We start from the raw sequence: 24,920 nt of genomic DNA, 5'->3' as shown, positions 1-24,920 counted from the left end.
TGTATGTGTGTGCATGTGTCTGTGGGTGTCTGTGTGTGCGTGTGTGTCTGTGCGTGCGTGTGTGTGTGCGTGTGTGTATGTGCGTGTCTGTGTGTGTGTATTTCTGTGTCAATTCTACGCAAGCTAATTTGTTCTGCTTCATTTCATGTCCTAGCCATTGGCAATAAAAAAGTCACCTTACTGGCAACACCAAACTAATGAGTGTGTGTGTGTGTGTGTGTGTGTGTGTGTGTGTGTGTGTGTGTGTGTGTGTGTGTGTGTGTGTGTGTGTGTGTGTGTGTGTGTGTGTGTGTGTGTGTGTGGTGTCCTACAGGTTGGTGCTGCGCTCTGGGAGGCTTGCGCTCAGAGGGAGATGATTCCACATGAAGGGACCGGCGCGTTCCTCCTCTCCTCCTCCTCCTCCTCCTCCATCAGCCGGCGTCGCTCGCTCTCTCCCCCCGCCCTGAGGTCCCCACCCTCTGTCAGGCGCTGAGGGCAGGACAGGACAGACCCCGCCCCTCGACCCTTGACCCCTCCATCCAGGGACCCCCCTGGCCACCCTCCTCCTTCTAAACCCACCTTCCTACAACAGAGAGAGAGAGAGAGAGAAAGGGGCAGAAAGAAAGAGAAAGACTGAAAGAAAGAGAGGGTTGAAGAGAAAAAGAGAAAGAGAGGGAAAAAGAGAAAGAGAGAGAGAAAGAGAGAGGGAGAGAGAGAGTGAGGAAGAGAGAGGGAGAGAGAGAGAGAGAGGGGGGGGGGAGAAGGTGAGATAGAGAGACAGACATACTGAGTGTGTAGCCTGACAGAGACAGCCCAGCATGAAGTCCAACCAGGAGCGCAGCAACGAGTGTCTGCCGCCCAAGAAGCGGGAGCTGGCGTCCAGCACCTTGCCCTCCGACGAACAGCGCCCCCTGGCCACGCCACCTGCCAGCGACGGCCAGCGCGGCCAGAACCTGGCCTGGTTCGCCAGCGTGGCCAGCGGGCACGATGCGGCGCACAGCATGGGCGGAGCGGGTGGCGGGCAGCAGCGGGCAGGCGTGCCGGACGGGCCCCAGTACAAGCCACTGGTGTCCAGCCTCACGGACTCCTCCTTCACGTCGCGGTCGGCCATTTCGTCGCTCTCAGCGATCTACACCTCGCCGCTGTCCCATCACGCCGTGGGGGGAGGGGGAAGAGGAGGAGGAGGGGGCGGGACCATCCATTACGCGCAGCTGCCGCCCAGCCTGCAGTTTGTCCCCTCGCCCTACGTCCCCGCCGGCCCCGCCCCGTATGCCGGCTACATCTCCTCGCAGCTCCTCCCCCCGCCGCCGCCCCCTCCCCCGCTGTCCGCCGCCTCCCAGCGGCCGCCCCGCTCCGAGGCGCTGCCCTACCCGTCCCCTGCCGCCGCCCTCGCCTCCAAGATGGACCAGCACCGCCCCCCCTCGGGCCGCCCAGCCCCGCCCCCCCCTGACCTCGGTGCCGCCCAGCAGTACGTCCAGGTCTCCGGCTCGCCCCTCGGTGCGGCGGCCCCCCAGACCGCCCTCTCCCCCCTCCCCCCACCATCGCACCATCACACCCTGGCCCTCGGCGGGGGGGCCCAGGTGCTGGTCCAGTATTCAGACGGGCCCCCCGGGAAAGACGAGGGGCCCCCCAGGCCCCGGGAGGTGCTCAACGGCGAGCTGGACAGGGGGGGTCGACGGTTCGAGTCCGGCCAGGGCAAACCGGGAAGTAAAGGAAGTTCTACTTCCTCCTCCTCCTTGCACTTCCACCAGCAGCAGAGCCCCCACCACTACGAAGCCCGACATGTAGTCCTCCCCACGGACTACGCTTCCCAGGATCCCCCGGCGCTGCGGACACACTCTCTCATGCTGGTGCCCAACAGTCACGCCATCGGAGGCGACCACCACCACCCCTACCACCACCACCACCATCACCACCACCACTCAGGGGGCAGCCCGGACAAGCTGCCCGCCTCCAGCCTGCACTCGGAGAAGGGCGGCATCGTCCTGGGCAAGCCCGTGGCCCGCCCCCCCTCCTCCTCCTCCGCCACCTCTTCCTCCTCCTTCGTTTTCCCGCCGCCGCTGAGCGTGGAGAGCCTCAAGGCGGCGGTCGCCACGCTGCCCCCCCACACCGTCATCCAGACGCCACACAGCGCCACGGAGCCCCTCTCACTGGGCCTCCCCTCCGCCAACTTCTACCCCCAGCCTCCCATCATTGGCTACATCGCGGGGGGCGGTGGTCAGCAGCAGCCAATCAGCTACCACGCCGGCCTGCCGCAGCACCTCCTCATCCCCGGCGCCCAATCCGTGATCATCCCCGTCAGCGGGGGCGGGGTCACCAGCCTGGACGCCGCCGCCGTCACCTCCTCGCACGCCTACTTCACTGCCGCGGCTAACCCCGCCCCCAAGGGCGAGCACTTCGATCCGCTGACGCCGACCTTCGCCCACCCGGCGGTGACGGGCGCGGTCGTCCAGGCCCAGCTCCACCTCCCCGTGGTCCCCGCCCCTCCGGGCCTGTTGGCTGCGCCCCCGGCAGCCCCGCCCTCGCTGCCGCCCTACTTCGTTAAGGGCTCCATCATCCAGCTGGCGGACGGCGAGCTGAAGCGGGTGGAGGACCTGAAGACGGAGGACTTCATCCAGAGCGCCGAGATCAGCAGCGAGCTGAAGATCGACTCGTCCACCGTGGAGCGCATCGACGGCAGCCACACCCCCAACTTCGCCGTGGTCCAGTTCTCGGTGGGCGAGCACCGGGCCCAGGTGAGCGACCGGGGTGTCTCTCTTCCCCTCTTCCGACTACCGTCGTTTCTGGTTTTGATGCCAGGAGTGTCTCAAACACTCCTCCTGTGTTCCTCGCTCTCTGTCTCTGTCTGGGCGCGTCTTCTTTCTGAGCAGGTTTCTGTGAAGTGCTTCCAGGGTGGAGTCACTATTCTGGGATGCACTCTAGTAGACGCTGAAGCACATGAAAGCTATAACAGTGATACAGCAGTAGCCTGCTGTCCATCTCTCGTGAGAAATTCTGAGATTTTCAAAAAGACTTGTAACGCTTTCTATGATGCCCATGCCTATAACGCGTTATAAATGTGTTTACTTAAAGCCCCCAATGACCACTTACACTGTGGTGACCTGTAGCCAGCTTGTGATGTATATCTGGAGGTCCTTGATTCATCCCTTCCTACACCTTTTGTTTCAGACCATAGAAGATCTTCTCACTCACATGGAAAAGGCAGAACACTTTAAAAACAAATTAACTAAAAAGCACCTGCCCTCCAGGACCTGCACACTAGCCTGGTATGACCATCCCGTTCTCGTGAGCTCACATTCTGTTTCACTAACGCAGAACGGTCTGGCCTTCGCCTCCTCCAGAGCGATTATGCCAAAATCCAGACCATACCAGGCCAATCAGGGACTGCGTTTTAACTGCTGTCCCGCCCCACAGTGGAAAGCAGCACCTGATTGGTTCCCGAAGTGGTAACGTTAACGTTAGAAGAATAAACACAGCTATAAGTGCAGTTATTGCAGAAATAGACTTAATCACAACACTTAAACAAGAACAAGAGTATGCACTAGCGGAGTTTCTCGGTGGAAAATACGTTTTTGCCGTTCTTCCGACTGGATTTGGAAAAGGTTTGCTGAACGCTGATTGGCTGAAGGTGTTTGTCTGTCAAGGCAAGTCCCCCCTCCCACATAATCGCTCTCTATGGGGCGAAGGCCAGACCGATGTTGCGGAGCGAAGCAGTGAGCTCGCTAGTTCGGGATGGTCATACCAGGCTACCTGCACACCTCCAGAGCCCTGAAGCGCGGGACCTGGACCTCCCGAGTCCCAGTATTGGAAATGTAGTTAGTGATCGGGCTACATGAAAAGGGGACAAATTATAAAAGCGATTAGTAATAGCATAGTTATTTTGCATATACAAAACAGCATAAATTACATCAATAGGCTATTTATCAGTAAGTCTACACTATATCGAAGATAGTTTGAGCGAGAGATAACAATCGGGAGATTCTTGGGGAGTGTGATAGTATTTTAGACTTGTCTAGTCCAAAGATTTACCAAGATACGTTCAAAAGGTTGAGTCTGGTTTATTGAATGAAATCAAATACTTGCGCAAGGACTTCCTGACAAACGCAGCAAAGGTGGTTCAGTCAGAGAAGTGAAGTCAGTCACTTCTGGCTGTGGCTTATGTACAGTCCAAACAAAGGTACAGTGTTTCCAGGATGTGATTGGCTACTGCATTGTACATGAATGGCAGGCGTGGCCAAGAGTAAAGACATGTGACATGAGAAAACAAAGAAAACAAAAGGTCTGAATCAGGGCAGGAAGGACAAGGTGTGGCCTTTCTGACTTGGACAAAAGAGCGAGGCAGAGCTATGCAGAGTGTGTTTACAATTACAAAAGGGGGGAGAGTTGGTGTTTTACATTAGACTGAAACTGGGGTTTTGCAGGGGACTTGGGGGGAGGTGATAAATTACAAAGACAAAGGCTTAAGGTGTTTGGATGTAAATTCCTGGACAATCCCTCATTTGTGCCTGAACAGGCACACAAAAATAAAATCCAAACACAGTGTAAACAGTCAGCTATGCTATACATGTGGAAAGGAAATAATCTCTCCACTAGGTGGAGAAAAAAAAAAATCTCTCTTTTTTTTTTTTTTTTTATTATTTTCTCTCAACGTGCAAAATCACACACCAAAACCCCTTGCTTCAGAAATTTGACAGGAAACAAGATAAAAAAGATGACATGATTATATACTATTTATAGTCTAAGAGTGGACAACCATTCACCAAAAAACTTGATTTTACAAGGCAAAAAAGATAAAATGGTTACCAGTGTAAGAGGGGCAAAAAACCTCTTGGTCAATTTAGAGGAAAAACCCAAACTTATTTATCAACTCATGTTTCAACCATTGTAACTCTTGTAAACAAATATGATATTTTTCAGATTATTTCAAAGTTCATTAACTCTTGTGAGGAGGTGACCGGCAAGGTCAGTCTCCGATTGCTCATCAGAGGAGAGGAGAGTGTGGCGGTGACTGTCAAGGTCACTCTTGTTCACAGTGTATCCCAACAGTCATTTAGGTGGCACTTCTCTTTTGGGCAATAGAATGTCATTGGGGAATGCAAGGCGTCTTCTCTTCTAGATCGCAACTTCGATGTCACGTTGCTTGAAATCAGTTATGTTCAATGTTAGTGTGTGCAGGTGTGTGTGCGTGTGTGGTGCATCTTGTGAGGAGGTGACCAGCAAGGTCATTTTTCCTCCGATTCCTCGTCAGAGGAGAGGACAGTGTGATGGCCCATGGTTTTGGCCTCTGAGCCCTCTGGTTCAGCTGCATTCTGATCTCCTGGTGTTTGCGATCCCCTGGTGGACCGTCCTCTGCTGCTTGGACCCGTCGGCAATGCTTGCATGGATCCACGAAGTCCTCTCAGATCGCTGTCTGCGTGGTGAGTAGAAACTGGTACGTCCCGAGCCACCTCGGCGAGTTCCAGCTCCTTCGTCTGTGGTCGTGGACCAGGACCCAATCCCCAGGAGAGATGTGATGCAGGAACCCCTCCTTAGCCTCAGGAAATGGCGGTCCTCACTCTGTTGGAGACATCTGTTAACATCCTCCGCCACCCCTGTTTTTGAAACATGATCTGGCCCGTGGGCTAGTTTGAAAGCATAATGAAAACATGAACGAGGTAGTACAGGTTTGTCATTAGGCCCTAGATACAGGTTAGTTTGGTGGTGGAAATGTGCACTTAGTCCTTCATTTCTTTTTCTCCGCAGGTGGAGCAGATGCTTGTAGGTCAGAAATGTAGGCTCTTGAACTGAACCCGGTCCATCCCTGTACTGCTCCACGTAGGGTCGGCCCGGGTCGTGCTGCTGGAGGGCTCACCTCGGCGCTCCCCCAGTACAGGCTGATGAAGTGCTCCATCTGTGGATTCACAGATGAGAGAGACAAAACAGAGACAAAACAGAAGAGCAAAAGGAGAGTTCTCTGGTCTGGTCTCCCTGTTCCCCTCTTTGGTCAGGAACGGTTATTCAAAATCTGTTGGAGATTCTCAGAAATATGGTTAAGCGCAAGCTCCTGCTTTGGGGAAAAAATGTTGTTATTCTGTCAGGAAAACTTAAACAGGGTGACTGTTCAAGTGTCATTTAGAGCCAGTCTGTAGTAGCCTACAGTGACATCAGGGGCAGCGTTAGAATGACTTCAACACGCCCAGTCCCCAGTCATGATCAAGGCAATTGGGTTTGGCTCTAGCATTTCTCTCACGATTTTATGAAAATAAAATAACCATATTCTCGTCTCAACAAAACAACACCCCCTAAGGGTGAAAGCAAAAATTTCCTGAAGTCAGGATAAAAATAGAGATGAGGCAAAGAAAAAATGACACTAAAATGTATTGGCTTCATTTACAATTAACTAATCAAAAAACTCCATCAAAGCTTCATTTGTATAGCTAAAATTTGTATATCTAAAACCTCCCTCTTCTGCATTTGAGGACAGAGTATTTGGGCACTGCTCCTGTTTCATACTTATCTGTCGCTCACAGTGAGTTGGTGACATGGCGTTGGTCTGCATCTCACGAACCCCAGATCGCCCATCTGTAGGGAAACAGGCCAGTAATCTCCATCTCCACCTCCGGTGTCCTGTGCCCGTCTCCTGGTTCGGCATTCACCCATCACTCCCGGAACGACAGTTGTCAACAGCAGGTGCCAAATGTCCCCAGGAAGGCATGATCCAGGCTCCTCAAAGACCTGCCGCCCAGGGTCCATAGCACCTGAAAATTAAGACTCAAAACACAGACTGGGTTCAATAGCAGAGGAGAAGGCCTAATGCCAGCTCCTCAAAAAACACATTATCATTATATGAATGAAAATTCATACAGTAGAAATGCATAAAACGAACAGCTTATGGCCATTCATTGACTATTGAAACAAAACTCCTGAATCAAACACCTATTCAAAACCCTGTCAGACTTTTGAGTTCGCTCTACATCTATTTTATCCTGTTTATTTACCCTTAAAAATTTAAAACTCTCTATCTTGGCTAGTTTAAAATCACCCTTATGGGTTGTTCAAGGGAAGTCCAGCAGGTGGCGCTCGACTTCAAAATCGGAGGCTCTTCCTTCCGGACCTGTTCGGACAAATACCTCGTAGAAAGAAGGGGCGTGGCTAATGGCGCAACAAGTCGAGGGGGGGAATCTAATTTTAAATCAGAGTTATTCTGCTGGGGAAATGGTGGAGAGACTGTTTGCTGAATCTCCTTATCTTTCCTTCCTGACCTAAAAAAAAAAAAAAAAAAAAAAAAACTCTCTTGTCTACTCTCCCAAATCTTAAAAACAGACCAGTCTAGAGAATTAACTCTACTTTTCCCTTAACCCTCTAGCTGAGCCCGAATCTTAGAATTTAACACTAAAATGTCAGATGTGGATGTAAGAAATCGAAAATGCTTTAGCACATCAATCTCATCAGGCTAGCAGTAGAATTCTGTTACATTCTCTAGCCATATCTTAATAACTAGTGTTACAGGGACACCTAGTGGTGATCCCAAAATGTTGCATGTATGACCCGGAAGTTGTCTTTGGCAGCGCGGGGAAATTTAAAGAAACAAATCCCAAATAATCACGACGCAGCCTAAAACCCCAAAACAGCAATGAAAGGAAACCTTATAGTTAACTCACGGCGGGAAAGAACATTAAGACACATTAAATTCGCTTAGTACTCACCCAGTCAGCGAAGTGCTTTGTTCTCTTCTGGCTCAATGGCGGAACACCGCGATAGCGGAGTTTTCCTTATCTCCTAGGCAACCAGCTAGCTAGCCTACTGGGAATCTAGCAGAATTTTAACAGTCTAAAAAGGGTACAAAACAATACTTTACCTGGATCCATGGCGCGCATAACAAACAATAATCAAGAGCCGAGGCTCAAACAGTGAACACATAAGACATAAGACGAAAAACAAAAACTTACGTTACAAAAGCATGCTCGGCTGCACTAGCAATTTGGTCCAGGCTAAACCTTCCGTTTAGATCCTACCAAATTGTACAGCCACTTGGTGAAAACTAACGCTCGTTAGGTTTACCAAGTCACCCGGGAACAAAGGGACAACGTTTCTCCAAGAAACGCGGATTGGAAACACCAATCACTCCCGTAGCTACCATCTTGTTGGTAATCGTTCTTCAACGAACATCAACAATCACTTCGAAGCTAGTCGGCAATCGTGCTAACACGAACATCAACAACGGGGCTTAAGCTAGTTGGTATCGTTCTGAAAACGAAACATCAACAATGAGGCTTAAGCTAGTTGGTATCGTTCTGGAAACGAAACATCAACCATGCTCGCCCTACCCTCGGTAGGACTAAATACCCACGCTGGGGTTCCTGTTTTCACCAATCCAGACCAACACAACTGAACCAAATCAAGGCAAATACAACTCAACCCATAAGAGGGTTCGTTTAAACGTACCTGTGAGCCTCAGGAATCCAGTGGCAGAACTGAGGAAATAATCTCGGCTAGCGCTCTGGCGCAAGAGAGAAAATTGATTTTCCAAGCCCATATGGACCGACACGTCTGCCGATCAGTCCTATCCACTGGAATCCCGGCAACACGCAGGCAGTGATCCCATCCCCGTCGCCAAACTGTGATAGTATTTTAGACTTGTCTAGTCCAAAGATTTACCAAGATACGTTCAAAAGGTTGAGTCTGGTTTATTGAATGAAATCAAATACTTGCGCAAGGACTTCCTGACAAACGCAGCAAAGGTGGTTCAGTCAGAGAAGTGAAGTCAGTCACTTCTGGCTGTGGCTTATGTACAGTCCAAACAAAGGTACAGTGTTTCCAGGATGTGATTGGCTACTGCATTGTACATGAATGGCAGGCGTGGCCAAGAGTAAAGACATGTGACATGAGAAAACAAAGAAAACAAAAGGTCTGAATCAGGGCAGGAAGGACAAGGTGTGGCCTTTCTGACTTGGACAAAAGAGCGAGGCAGAGCTATGCAGAGTGTGTTTACAATTACAAAAGGGGGGAGAGTTGGTGTTTTACATTAGACTGAAACTGGGGTTTTGCAGGGGACTTGGGGGGAGGTGATAAATTACAAAGACAAAGGCTTAAGGTGTTTGGATGTAAATTCCTGGACAGGAGACAAATTGACTTCTAACCAACGTTGACTGCGTAACGTTTCCTATTGGCCTAACGTTATACAACACAGCACACTCACAACAGTTTACACCTTACAGCGCAGTTTGCACCTGATTAATTATGTGTTTAATGCCAGGGAAGGGTACAGTATGGTGCGCTTTACATGTTTCTGCCATTGCCCGGGAAGGGTAGATTATGGTCGAATTGAGCGCGCTTTGCATGCCATAGTGCGGAACAGTTACCAAATTGCAGATGCGATGCATAACGTTATCAGGGATATTCACGGCTAATAGGATCAGAGCTAACGCTGCTGTAGCTAACAGCTAGATGGATTAAATCAGATATAACTAAAGTGTGTCCACTAAACATTTAGGGCAAAAGTAAATTAGCTTTAGACTATAACGTTCTACTTACAACTGACCTAGGGCATCGTTGCTCAATGAGCGAAAGCATAATAGCTGTCGACATTCAATGTAAAGTGAGCCATCAAAACAGCAGGCTGTCAATGATCTTGCTGGCTGTCGCTCGGCAGTGGAGCCATAGCATAGCTAACTGGTTTGACTAGGTATTTAGAGATATCAGTTGTCAAATCATTTTCATGGTACAAAGTGCTCAGTCATCTAGCTAGCTAGCTATCGGTTGCTGGCTATGGTTGGCATAACTTAATTCTGTAACGTTACCCTTGTGTCTTCAGCTTACCAATTTTATTATCATTAGTCATTATTTTAAAAAGTTGGTAACTTTTATCTAGGCTAGCTGTTGATAATTGGTATAATGTTAATGAATCAGGCCCTTTGTGAAAGCTGTAACAAGGCTGTGTACTTACCGATGGGTGAATCAGTTAGCAATGGTGCAAAATTCAAGTTCACGCATGGATGTATTACAGTCCCTCCAGAAAAACGCAGGCAAAAATCCTTTATTATGCAGGCAAAAATCCTTGATTAAGCAGGCAAAAATCCTTGATTATGCAATGGAATATGCAGGGTTTTTATGTGATTTTATGCGTTGAAAATGCGGGGATTTTCTGAAGTTGCAGGAACTTTTTTGTATTTTCGTGCACGGCTTTTTTTTTTCCGTTCATGGCTCTGCCCGCTCTGAGTTAGCAATGAAAAGCGTCTTGCTTATTAATCTACTTTCGTCAAATATATAGGGCTTCACTTTAGATTTCAAATCCTGGGGGCCTGAGTTCACGTCTTTTTCCTTTTGTGGGCGTGGATGGGGGAGTGCTCCCAGAGACAGGTCATGTGTTGGGACGTCACAAACAAAACAAGCTGAAAATGTGACTAAAAAAATAAATAGTCTAGCTCTCCAAAACTAAAGAAAACACTGATTTGATAGTTCGATGGTGTTCACACAGTGACCCAATGTACCAATATCATACAAAACACCAGAAAGTAAGGTTTTGGACTGAACTATCCCTTTAAGAACTTTAGACAGATTCGATAGAAAGATAGCGTTGATTGATGGATGGATGTCGGGAGATTATTGACATAAAATCTTAGGTACCTGTTGTTGTCATTGCACGCGACCTACCATTTTCCAGGAAGTAAGAAATTATATACTTTGATATGAGATTACAACAAAAGTAGAATTTTTTGGCATATATCGTTGAATAGGTGACGACTATGACCAATTATGCGAACCAAAATGGGACAGAATGCTTTTTTCATTTCTGTGCGATGTTTAAACCATCTGTCCAACTTGATGCAGCACTCCTGTATGAAACCACATACTATAAGGCTCTGGTCTTCTCTTTTTAATTTATGTTTTTACTTATTTATCATTTTTAGTGTGTGAGGATGACAGTCATACAACACATACGTTGTGTAAGAGGTCCAAAGGGCAGAAAGATCAAAGTCTACATAGCATTATACTGTATGTATACTGTACACATACACACACATACACATCCCTGTAGTTTGGCTTCAGTGTGCTACAGAAAGACCATGTCCAAACTGAGACAAAAGCAATTTTAAAAATAATCAATCTTCAGATATCTCAGCAGTGCTTAACTGAGCTTTCTGAGCTCATGTGACTGAAGTAATGGAGGACACCCATGAGGTCAGACCCCACCCATGAGGTCAGACCCCACCCACCTGGTGGTCACTACAGCCAGGGCAGACATCACGCTCTTTGAAGGGATTTCAAACACTAGATCACCCAGGTTGGACAATCTTCCTCTTTCCACCCATTCTCTTGCTCTCTCTCTCTCTCTCTCTCTCTCTCTCTCTCTATCTCTCTCTCTCTCTCTCTCTCTCTCTCACTCACTTACTCTCTCACTCTCTCTCTCTCACTCACTCACTCACTCACTCACTCACTCACTCACTCACTCACTCACTCACTCACTCACTCACTCACTCACTCACTCACTCACTCTCTTTTCTCTCCTGAAGCTTCATAATCTGTTTCATCTGTCCACACACACACACACACGCACAACACTCACACGCACAACACTCGCACGCACTCACTCACTCACACGCACACACACACACACACACACACACACACACACACACACACACACACACACACACACACACACACACACACACCAGCTTTTAACTGTCTCCCACTAACGTCTGGCTTTGATACAGGCAGTGTTTCAAAGACTTCTCTTCCACTGCTCGTCTTCTGTCTGGGCGCGTCTTCTCTCTGAGCAGGTTTCTGTGAAGTGCTTCCAGGGTGGAGTCACTATTCTGGGATGCACTCTAGTAGACGCTGAGGCACATGAAAGCTATAACAGTGATACAGCGGTAATGTACATCAGAAAACACTTCCAATGAAGCCCATGTCTATAGCACATAACAAAAAAATGTACTTATAATGTGTTATAATCTGCTTAAAATGCTTTGTAAAAAATAATCCTAACACATTATAAAGCATTTTATAATGACTTATATAAGGTAAAGCGTCTTAATACTTACCGTAATAATTGCTGGTCACTCACAGATATTTTTTTCTGCAAGGATCATAGTGTATTATAATGATCATAGTTGTAAAACATTATAATTATTTTATAATGCATTGAAGTCACTATTATCATGCATTATAATGTGATTATAAGTTACTTTAAGTTGTAATTGTGTGCTTTAATTAATGTAATGTAAATTCTGTTGGTATAGGCAGATATACTGAATATTACAAGCTAGTTATAAGTTACTATAATTGGTCATTGTATGTTTTAAGTAAAGTGACAAAATATCAGAGGTAGGCTGTACAGTAGGCTACTCATTATGAAACTAGGTGTTTTTTTCCCAACTTTACTTAAAGGAGTAGTAAAGGGAAAAAGCATGTTTAGCCCTGTTTTAAGGTTACTTATGGTCATAGCATTTTCGAGAAAGTTTATAATTGCTCTACCACCGTTTTGGTCATACAATGGATGTGGATGGGCATCTTGAAAAACCATTCAAAAACATGTTAAACTCTCGATTTCAAAGACAAGAAGCTCACTGTTTTGATCTGAACCATTGTATATGATCATAAGTAACCTTAAAACAGGGCTAAACATGCATTTTCCCTTTACTACTCCTTTAATGCAGATTAAAATGCATTATAATTATGTTTAGAATTTGCTATAGACATGGGCGTCATAGAAAGTGCTACCAAAAAATCTGTGAGTGACCAGCAAGTATTATGACACTTGACCTTTTATACGTCATTATAAAATGCTTTCTAATGTGTTATGATTATTTTCCTAAATCATTGTGAATATTTATGAATGCTTATAACTATAGTTATACAGTGCTATAAGCAGATTATAACGCATTATAAGTACGTAATGGTCAAAGGTAAATGGACTGCACTTATACAGTATAGCGTTTTTATCCAAAGTGCTTTACAACCTCTTATTCACACACACATACACACCAATGGCGGCAGCTGCCATGCAAGGTGCTAGCCTGCTCATTGGGAGCAATTTGGGGTTCAGCAGCAGATCCGGCTTAAAAAGTGGCCTGACTGGGGCTACATTTCCCGGCCTGAATTCTGCATGGGCATCATAGAAAGTGTAGGCTAGTAGGCTATTCATTATTAAACAACAGGCCAACCACTATCATACACAGGTCAACTAACCTAACTAGTAGGCTACCTACCATGGCAATATCTAGCTAACTAGTTAGACAAATGTTTGGCGAGCACACAAACTGACTTCCCTGTCCTCTCCCATTTTCAAGACAATGCAACCAATGCTACAGACAGATGGCTGACTGGCAAGCTACAGTACAGTAGCTAACATTTGCGGCTAGCTAGCTAGCTACTTAGTTCGCTAGCTCTCTCGCCACTAAGTACAGTACCAGGCAGAACAAAGACCAGTCCCACATTGAATAGCCTTAGCTTACCTCTGATATGTTTTCACTTTACTTAAAGCATACAGTGACCACTTATAGTGACGTGTAACCAGCTTGTAATGTATACAGTACAGTATCTCCCTTACTGTACATTACTTAAATCACACAATGACCACTTAGAGTAACTTACAGTATAATCACATTATAATGCAGTATAACAGTGATTATAATGCATTATAAAACTACCATATGAAAATTTAAATACACTATGTTTCTTGCAGAAAAAAGATGCCTGTGAGTGACCAGCACTTATGAATATTATGATATGTTACCTCATTATAAAATGCTTTATACCATGTTATGATTACTCAGGGTGATTCCGGGCTCAGAATGGGTCCTTGAGGGGTGATGAGCACACAATTTTTTGGGGATGCCTCGGTTTCATGCCGAGTAGCCTACAGTACCAGCGTATATAGGCCAATATTCTTTTCTGTCGTTCTGACTGAGCTCACTTTTCACAATCACAGGAAATTTCCCGACATGACAGAAAATGGATATGAAGACAAAATGTTTAAGATACTGATAACCTGTCTGTTAATTATCTCAATTACTAGTGGTCTAGTCTGACTCAACGGATGTAGGTTTTGGCAATAAGCCTTGTCATTAGTTGTCACACTGCCCAATCAGTGGCGAGTGGCGATTCTCTCGGCACCAATCGGATTCGATTCAGACTATTTTGCAAGAGCACCATGGCTGCGTCCGGGTCTGGCTCCGCCCAAGACATTTGCGTTTGTGTTTTTCCCCCCCTATTGCAGAATGGTAATATGTCCAGCCAGACCTGTCTCTGGCGCTGGCACAGCGTAAACGAAGTGTGGAGATAGGTCTGGCTATGCGAGACTAGGCTACTAGTGGTCCAAACCATGGACAATGCAAGAAAGAGGGATGGGCTGCACTTGAAACAAGCTATCAAACATTATTCATGCTTTTTTTATTCTAAACTTTTAGCATTTTGAAACCCTGATTATTTATTGGGGTTGTAAAGACAGCAGCTAGGATCATTGGCACCGATCTGCCTAAACTCCATGACATCTACACCACTCGCTGTAAGAGGAAAGCCTGTACCATCATTAGGGACCCCAGTCACCCTGCCCATGCACTGTTCTCTCTCCATCCATCCAAAAAACGTTACCGGAGCATCAAGTCATGTACCACCCGTCTCAGTAACAGTTTTTTTCCACAGGCAGTTAGGCTGTTGAATCACTGATGCTCCTACTTTTGCTCTATGCACTTTAATGTCTCTTTGTAATGTCTTAATTTATTATTGTCGTATTTCATAGTGTCTATAGTGTCTTAATGTCTTATTTTGTAAACGTCTCCTGTCATATTGTTGTAATGTCTTACTGTCTTATGTCTTCAGTCATGTCTTGATGTCTGAGAGTGCCGGGCACAGTGCATTTCATTGTATTTTATAAATACACATGACAATAAAAGCCTTGAACTTGAACGTATTCAAAGCATTATCAATATTTATGAGTTCTTATAACTTTAATTGAACAGTGCTATAGGCAGATTATAATGCATTATACTGTAAGTATATGTTTATAATGTGTTATAGACATGGGCGTCATGGAAAGTGTTACCGAGATGGTTCAATGTCCCCTGATAGACAGTCACATTATGAAATACTGCCCAACATTCCCGCACACCACACGTTGGATAGTAGCCTACATGCTACTATACTACTATACTATACTGTACTACATGCTCCCCCTTCCTGTGACGACGCCTGACAACTGTGTTTTTATGTCACCTGTTTTCTCTTGGCTTTTCCCTCTCTTTTCCCTCTCTCTCCTCTTTCTCTCCTCTCTCTCTCTCCCTTCTCTCTCCTCTCTCTCTCTCTCTCTCTCTCTCTCTCTCTACCCTTCACCATCCCATTACACCTTCTCACTGTGTTTGTCCTTGTGTCCTCCCTCCTCCCCTCCTGTCCTCCTCCCCCTCCTCCTCCAGGTGAGTGTGGAGGTCTTGGCGGAGTACCCCTTCTTCGTGTTCGGCCAGGGCTGGTCGTCGTGCTGTCCAGACCGGACCACCCAGCTCCTGGAGCTGCCGTGCGCCAAGCTGGCGGTGGGGGACGTGTGCATCTCCCTCACCCTCCGCAACCTGAAGAACGGCTCCCTCAAGAAGACCCAAGCCCTGGAGCTCAACGCCCAAGCCTCGGCCGCCTCCAGCCCCAACCACGGCCACCTCAAGCCCCCCAGGGCCGGGGCCGGAGCCCCCCGGGGCGGAGGAGGGGGAGGCGGCGGGAGCGCCAGGCACGGGGAGCAGGAGAACGGGGTCAGCCAGCACGCACCGTTGGGGGGAGGGAGCGGGGGCGGGACTCCGAGTAACTCCGAGAACGGGGAGGCGAGGGTCAGGGAGGTGGGCGGCGCGGAGGCGGGCGCCAGGCCAGGGAGGCGCAAGCGGCGGTGGTCGGCCCCCGAGGGCCGCAAGGTGGAGAGGACGGAGGAGGAGCCCCCCCTGACACTACCCAAGCCCTCCTTCCTCCCCCAGGAGGTGAAGATAAGCATGGAAGGCCACTCAAACATAGGCAAGTGAAGGCTCAGCACAGGACTGCTCACTAACCAACGGGGATCTTTGGAGAAACAAATTTTAAGAAAAATATTTCTTTTAATCTTTTTTTTTTTTTTTGATTTCTGTTTTATTTTCTATCTGGAATACTGTACTGTACACTAAATTGACCCTACCCATTATCACCTTACATTAAGTCAGTGTAGTAATAACACAATGTGATAGATGTGTTTGTTATGACATGAGAAATTGCTTTGGGTTCAACAAATCTTTCTTTTTTGTGAAGTGTGATTGATGTTGGATGGTGGGCGTGGCTATGGCACAACGAGGTATTGCTTGATAACTCAAGGTCATTGGCTGGCTGGGGATAAGGAAGATGTGGTTAATACAGTCAAACTGATGTCACATCCTGTGTGTCGCCACTTTTGACAAGAGCGCTCAGGATATCTGGACAGAGTCAGCGTCTCGCCTTGCTCACGGTGCGTCACAGGGGAAGTCACCCAATGGTGCGCCACGCATCTCTGTGTAGGTAAAAAGATCAAATAGTGGAATGTATGAGTTAAATAACACCTGGGTGTTGGTCTGTCATCTAACATGGAACAAACCCAGTGGGAAAAGAAACCTCATCTTTTCTCTGGATCTGACCCAAAAGTTAGCAGTACAGTACGTATAATCCCCCCCCTGACGCCCCCCCTCCCAAAACAAAACAAAAAACAGGACCAGACAAGAGTGGTGATGTCATCAAGCAGCGCCACAGTGCCATGAGAGAGAGAGAGAGAGAAAACTCTTCCTTTGTAAAGTGTAGTGACAGTGGCATCATGTTATTCTTGAACTTTTATTTGACTTTGTCTTTTTCTAATTGTGCCGGTCAATATCCCCTCTGACCTTTGAACATGTCCTGTCTGGCCATGTGGGCGGATGTGACTGTGTTTGATGATTGTCTGATACCTTGAGATCAGGGGTTATCTAGCTTGCTCTTAGACTGAACCAGGGCTGGCTATACTGTATGGTAAACCATTTACAAACACCGAGTTGGCTACGTAACTATGAGAAGAGTTAGGATGACTGTACACCATCCTCGTTATTTGGTGCAAATGTTTTGTTTCCTCATTCAGAGAGAGAGAGAGAGAGAGAGAGAGAGAAAGACAGAGAGAGAGAATTTGTATGTGCAAGAGGTAAGGTGCAGGTTGTCATTTGGAAGCACTCAACACACCTGTCACACTATTATTATTATTATTATTATCATCATCATTATTATGCTGAATTGGAACTCTGCCTACATTAACACAGTACTGTATGTTTAATTGTATTTCTTAACAGTTTGACGAAAAGCAAATTTTGCGTTTTTGAGGCAACAGCACATTTTGGAAGGTGAAGGTTTGGGGGTTCGGGGAGGGGGGGGTGGGCGGGGCAGGGGGCATAGGGGTGATGAAGAGGGCCATTACGTGCTATGAAAGGGATGACTGTGACAGGTGTTAGGGTGAGCGCCAGTTAGGAGAGGGATGATGAGAGAGAGAGAGAAATAGAGAGAGAGAAAGAGAGAGAGGTGTGGGGAAAGGAGGAATAGTGAAAGACATGGAAACTGAACACTCTCCTTTAATCTACAAAATCAAAATGAATCCGAGTGAAGGGCGGGCTTGGACACGTTGGGTCAGCAGCTGCCCTTTTGATGGTGTCAAAGGAGACTGTCCAGGGGAGTGGACGGAGGCGCTGGACGGTGAGGGGACAAGCTGTGAGACAGAGCGGCGTTGAGAGAGGGCTTGGTGACACACATTCACATCCTGTTAGAAGCTCAGGCAAGCCACAGACTTCTGAAGGGTGTCATATACATACATATGTTTGTATTGTGTGTGTGTATGCTCTTGTGTGCAGTTCTGTGTACAGTATGTGCACACACACACACACATACCCACACTCGCACAAACACAGAAATCAGCACACACTCATATGGATAGACTCTCTAAATTCAGTGATGTACAGTAGGTCTATGTATAGTTACTATATTTCACTCATGTATATATGATTAATTTGCATATTCAAACAGTAGATATCAGCTCTGGTGTAGAAGACAACATTGGGGCGCAAATACATTTTAGTAACAGACGCTAGTGATTTTTAAGTGCTCTGTGGTGTGTTTGGGTGTGCGCGCGCGCGTGTGTGTCTTTGTGTATGAATGTTTGTATATGTGTATAGGAAAATGATATATACTCATATGATATTATACAATGTTCAGTGTCCAGTGTTTTGACTTGGAGTTTCTACTTGAGAGAATCTTGCAATTTGCACATGAGGAGGGCGACAGGTGAAGACATGACTTTAGGGGCCTGGTCCAAACCAAACCCTAGTCCCTACGCCCTACAGACACCTGAGTAGTCTACACTAGTGCCTAGGGTGTAGAGGGTAGGGGTAGATTGGGAACTGGCCCAGAGCTTTCAGCCAGAACGCACACAGTGAGCTGAAATCCCATTTTACTGAAATGTAGCAGTTACCCCCAACAAGTGTGCTTTGCTGATTGGTCGGTCCCTGAGCTTTGTAGAGAGGCCTTCAGCGCACACGACTATCGAGCTCTCTGATTGGCCATGATTATCAGGTGTGTTTAGATGGTGGAGGATGTGACAGGAACTGTAGTTTGAAAATGTCTCTAAGCACTTATCCTAGAACAGATGCTATTTCAACCCATAATGGTTTAGGCTAGGATATGGGATACAATTCATCTGATCCTAGATGCATTCTTAGTGGCAACATTGGGGTAGGCGGGTTGATTCGGGGGTCACCGTATTGACGGCTGAACAGACAGATTGATGTGTTCAGATGGACGGATGGATGGATAGACGGATGTATGTTGTTGGTGAGTAAGTACACCCGTTCCAAGATTTGAAAATGCTTTATTTTTTTATAATAAAACAGGGTTTCTCAGATCAACACCATGGCACTGCATTTTCATTTCTTAAGTTCTCACATTCTTCGATCAGACCTGCACCAGTTGTGTCTGTGTGTGTGTGTCGTGTGTGTGTGTGCGCGTGTGTGCGCGCATGTGTGTGTTCATGCCATTATGTGTGGTTTGTGGATTTCTGAGTATAGTTGTTCATGTATAATTATGTGCGTGTGTGTTGGTGTTGTTTTGACTGACCCCTCCTCCAGCTTGAGAAAAATTCTAGAAATTACAAAACAAACATTTAGACCGCTCACCCCTCGAAACCCTTCAGGTAAAAACCTCGTAGAGCAAAGCTTTGCTGCTCAACGTGCTGCAGCAATAGTAAAACCATAACCATTCTCTCCAGAAAGACCCCATTCACTGGTATTTTTGGAGCGAGGGCGCCCCTCTATGTAGGCAAGGCTATCTAGATATTCTATGGGATTTGTAGTTATATAGTATGTTCCGTATGGGCTAGTTCTGTAGTCTTAGGAGGCCCCTCCTCCTCTCTTACCTCCATTTGACTGCCAGCCATGGGGACGAAGTCTGTGAAGAACTCTCTGAAGGGTCATGATATACAAAAATCATTCATTTTAGAAGCTCTGCAATAACCCAGTAATAATCCTCATGTCTTAACCAAAAAAGAGATGCTCACAAACACACATTCACTCACGCACACTCTCATTCAGTACACACAGCTTCCATAGCCAACCAGTCCAGTCGTTGGAGTGTAGCCGACCGGGTTGGAATCCTGACAGTCTGGACGCCATGGGACGGTATTAGCGCGCTGAGCTAACGGCTACGGGGGCGGTGTTAGCACGCTGAGCTAACGGCTACGGGGGCGGTGTTAGCGCGCTGAGCTAACGGCTATGGGGGCGGTGTTAGCACGCTGAGCTAACGGCTATGGGGGCGGTGTTAGCACGCTGAGCTAACGGCTACGGGGGCTACAGTAGCACGGGTCCTCGGGTAGCGGACGGGATCGATCATCAAACGAACCACCTCAGCTTCATCAGCCGACACTCAGATCCTGTATTGTCACAGCTGCACGGCGAGTTGCCAGATTCTTCAGGGAGATTCTCATATATGCAGTTACAGACTGTATAGCCCCATAACCAAATCTTTCTTAGCAGACCAGGGTAAAAAACAACAGTCGAAACATCGATTTTTTTTTTATATTCCATGTGCACTTTCTTTAGATCGCCCCGGGGGGCGCCAGGTTGGCAGGCTTTGCACTTTTGAGACGATCGCAGGGGGCGCCAGGTTGGCAGGGTTTGCACTTTTGAGACGATCCCTCTGGCTCTGTTATGCTGGAAGGCTAAATGAAGTGCACCCATATAACACCGGATGGTGTTTCCACCCTGTCCAGGTCTACCTAGATGCCGCGACTCAAGTACTGACCTTGTTAACTGTTTTCAGGTACCCAATCATAGCCAGCCTCTCAAGCCCCTCCCTCCAGGGGCACAGCAATCAGTTTACCCTCTGCAACCGTTAGCTACCTTCTATGGTCCCGCCTACGGGTGCAACTGCATACCCCCCCCCTCCCAACACACACTCGTATCCCACCTACATCCACTCTTTACATGTCGTAACAAAACGTCAACACTAACTGTATTTGACCTTCAGTGTAAATGAGTGATTCTTGAGTTGTGTGAACTGAGAGGTTTCTGAAGTTCAACACACACGCGCATGCACGTACACACACACACACACACGCATACATAGTGTTTATTGTCAATGTTTAGATCAATATTACCATGACAGTGTGGGTTCCATAAGAGTGAGAGGACAGGACAGGTATATTACAGAAGTCGGGACTCAGTGCTATGCTAGTACAGCCTGAAACCTACCTACAAAACCTAGTACATACCTGTAACATTATGAGAAAATGTTAGAATGATATTGTATTAAGGGTATGGGAAGTTGTTATAACATCCTATGGAGATCAGAATTTTTCACTTTGTTGTTTTTCAAGGAAACCCCAAATAGTCCCAGTTCCCCCTTCCAACTCTGTTCAAGAATAACTCTATGTGCAATACTTTGTCTTTTCCCCTTCATTGTGCCAATGTATGTAGCATGGCCCATTTCTGATCTTCATCTGTTTGTGTGTATACTGGTATGTGCAAACGTGTGTGTGTGTGTGTGTATTAGACCCTTATACCGGGCTACATGCCCCTTAAACGTCTGCATTTCATGTCCTTTAGTAGTAGTGTGGGCTCGGAGATGAAACAAGCGAACAGGGACGAAGGTGGCTAGCGTATTCTCACTGTACCGTGCAATATGCAGTGACCTAAGATGTAATCAGCTGTGTGTTGGTCGACGCCCGGCCGGATGTCCCGTGTGTGTGAGAGGAGTGTAGAGCAGAGTGCCTTCACCTCCCGCTGTTCAAGAGAACGAGTGACGTGATGAAGATAGCGGGGAGGAAAGGTAGCGTCCGTGGTTTGAGGAGGAACATTCCTGGAATGTTTTCCGAGTGTTGCGATGGGGGGAGATTATAGAGGGCACATGACATCAGATGTGGAGGTATGTCGGGTGTCTGCTGGAGTCACCCTGTCTGCTGTGTGTGTATGCCACACTGGTGAAGGTGTAGGGACACTGTGTGTGCGTGTGTGTGTGTGTCTGAGTGTGTGCGTGTTTTCCTGTCGTGTTGTCTCTGAGATCACTAGCCCTGACCCTCAAAGATTTTGATGAGAAAAACATGTTGAGAGAAAGGGAGGAAGAAGTTGTTCAACCTTATTACAGTGTGGGGACCACTTTTTATAAAACCAACCAGTAAAGATGCACATTGCGCAGTACGGAGTCTAACGACAGAGACTTGATACTGTTTCAGCACTTTCGAATCCTAGAAAGACTCGGTCTTTCCAGGTGTAACATTCATTTAATACAGCAAGAATGAAAGAGAATGACAAAGAAAAAAACGAGACAGGAGGTTGTCAGTAAAGAGACGGACATAATTGTCGGGGTTGGGTTTTTGCACATGGTTTCACCCTACGTTAATGTTGTTTCTGTGCTCCATCTTGCCTAGTGCCCGTCGCGTTCCTGGGTCCAACGTGTCGAGGAGCTAGGCGGTTCCCTGGTCTTTGTTAGCCGGGAGAATCTTTTCTCATGGACGCACCTTTATGTTGTGTTTTGGGCCTGTAAAAGACCTTCCCCAGTTAACAATGAGACATTTGGCTAACGTCAACAAAGGTTGGCCCGACGACTGGTGGAATTCCACAGTTTCACCCAATGGGGGTACGACATTGGAAAGCAAACGTTTGCCCAACGTTATCCCAATGTTTGATTGGAATCTGGGTTGCTTCCTTCACGTTACCTTTGGAATAGGAGCTTTTTTGTGTATTGGTCTCCTGTGTAGCACTCGATACTGTCAGGGGATTTGAACCTGCTCAGAGAATGTGTCATTGTAGTTTTTTTTTGTGACAAGCTTTCTGATTGGAGGAACACCGCTGACATTGTCTTTTTTTATTGGCTTATTTACTTTACTTGCACATTTGACAAATCAAATGAATGTTGTTGTGAGCTTCAATGTTTTGGTAAGAAAAGGCATGTGTTCTTGTTTCTGGACTTGTTTTTATTTTTATTTTGGCACTTTTTTGTGTGTATGTGTGTGTTGGAAACTGAACAGAATTCAATCAGGATTGCTTTTGTTCAAACTTGACTGTTGTTTGACGTCTTGTCAATGTCCAAACCGCTGGATAACAAACTCAGGCAGAGAAAAAAAACCTTCTATAAGCCCCTCACTGGTTTAGTTTCACCGCGACTGATGTTGGAGGGCTATGGATATGATTTATTATTATTATTATTATTATTATTATACTGGAGATGGCTGTGTGCATTTTGTTCACTATACAGTGGGAAATACTATCATCTGCTTCTATTGTGCGGACCAATCACAATAGATGGAGCTCTCTGACCTTTCACCTCTTTGACCTCGCCCACTAATGCCGGAGAGGAGGGACTTCTTTCACATGTGGCTCATTGAAGCCCTCCGTTCTTTGACCAGAACACTTAGCCATGGTTTGCAAACGGTCTGTCCAGGACTTTCTCGGAGAACTTCGACAGTGGCTGTCGGTCGAAACTGGACACAAAGAGCGCTGGTGCCGCAGAAAGGCATTGTTGGGACGAACACAACCGGTGCCCGTCGCAGGGCGGGGCCTAACATGGTCAGAGAGGATTGGACGTGTGTTGAGTGATGAGTATGAACAGCCTTGGAGAGCCAGGGAAGTTCCTGTAAGCTACTGAGTGTGTACAGATGATAGAAGCCAACACAGCGACCCCAGTGTCTCGAGGGGCCTTCCCTAGTGCTGTGCAGAGCCCCTGTGGATGTATGAACAGCATCTGACATCTGTAAGACCACGCCTCTCTGAAAAAACAAGAAACCTTCACATATCTACGAACGGGCAAATGTCTCTTGGTTTTGAATATGTTGCCAATGAATGCTCTATAAGGTGTTGTACTTCTGTAATATATATTTCACACAAAATCCCTGACATCCGCATACACTCAAAGAACAGAGAAAATCACAGAAAAAATAAAATAAATACAAAGAGGTTCTGCATCTTTTGAGCACCTAGACAGACACTGGCTACAAAGGTCTAAATTTATATGACCAGGAACTAGCCAATCAGGAGCCCCCTCTAGTGGCAGATAGGGTGTATGACACCACACTACTTCTTACACAAGATGAAACAGATCATCTTGGGTGGGAGTAGACTGTTTATAACAGATGTGTAATAACTACATTGCGCACGCATTTCCGGCCTTGTGTTCTTTTTTTGTTCTTTTTTTCTTTTGGCTGTTGTTGTTGTTGTTGTTTGTGTCCCCCCCCCCACCCATGTTGCTGCGTTTATCCAAACCCAGAGATTGTAATAGTGGACGGAGACAGGAAGCCATGCTCATTCCGCAGGAAGGAGGGGTGTAGCCTGGGGAAAGTGCTGTAGTCCAGGGAGGCTGAGGTGAAGGTGCCTAGATGTTAGTCATGTGTGGGTTTCTGGTTGAGATTTTGGGGAGGGTCACCTGAGGAGTTGCAGTATGTAGTTGTCATGATGAGATTATGTCTTCCATTGGAAAGAGATGGGAAGATGATTTTGTACAGGCGGTTTGCTCTACCCAGATCAGGCCTGAGACTGTTAGTCTGAACCATGGTCTTTACTCTAGGTGAGGATTAGGAGCAGGATTAGGATTAGGGACTAAACCTAATCTGGGTCTCAGTAAATGGTAGTGGTTCAGGTCAGAGGAGCAGGGATGAGAACAGACAAACCCATATTACATGTTCATAGACTTAACAGCAAACACACTAAGAACCATTCAAGGTTTTGTTTCCATATGCGTGCTTATACTCTGTATACTTTGTGTAAAATATTGTAATTGCACTAGCTTTTTATATTAAGAAAGAAAAGAAAACAAAAGATAAAAAGGTAAAAGTGAAATTCTATTTTCTAATGGTGGTGTGTCTATTTGTAGGATACACTCTACTGCGTTCCTTGGATTTTTTCTGGTTCCTTTCTTTAATGGTGCTTGCAGGTTTTTCTAGTTAGAATTTATTTCATTAATATGAATAATACAACAATATTTGATTCAGGTTGTGAACAAATTTTGTTTAAAAAAAAAAGAAAAGAAAAAAGAACGAAAAGAAATTGTCTGTATACCAGTACAAGTTTATTGTTTCCGTAAACACATACTAATAAAACGACCGTGCCAATAGCTTCGCGCTCCAGACTTGGTGCTTTGTATGTGCGTGTGTGTGTGATTCTGTGTATGCACCAGTCCATTATTTACATAGTGTGGCCGTAGGCAGACCTCTCCAGTATCACTACATATCAAAACTGACATTAGGGTTGGAACCAGTTTTCACCCAGGAACAGAGAGAGGCTACAATACCACACCAACCCAGCTTCACTGAACCCAAAATATGGTAAATGGAAGGCACTTATATCCAAAGCGCTTTACATTGGCCTCTCATTCACGGTGGCAGCGTCTTGCAAGGACACTTAGACATGTGGACAGGAGGAGGCATGATTCAAACCGCCGACCCTACGATCGTTGGACGACCTGCTCTACCACTGAGCCACAGCCGC

At 46.5% G+C, this 24,920-nt stretch overlaps 1 protein-coding gene across 1 annotated transcript; it reads left to right on the top strand.

The window, feature by feature from the left end:
* Positions 1 to 797: 797 nt before the first annotated feature.
* On the top strand, positions 798 to 15,959 carry atxn1a (ataxin 1a; the record flags this gene model as incomplete). Its single annotated transcript, XM_084454925.1, has 2 exons — positions 798 to 2,714; positions 15,375 to 15,959. The coding sequence occupies 2 exons, from the start codon at positions 798 to 800 to the stop codon at positions 15,957 to 15,959; spliced, it is 2,502 nt and encodes an 833-aa protein (XP_084311051.1).
* Between the last annotated feature and the right edge of the window lie 8,961 nt (positions 15,960 to 24,920).

Source organism: Borostomias antarcticus, assembly GCF_949987555.1.
Source record: "Borostomias antarcticus genome assembly, chromosome: 21".
NCBI lineage: Eukaryota > Metazoa > Chordata > Actinopteri > Stomiiformes > Stomiidae > Borostomias > Borostomias antarcticus.
This window is presented reverse-complemented; position numbering and strand designations above follow the sequence as displayed.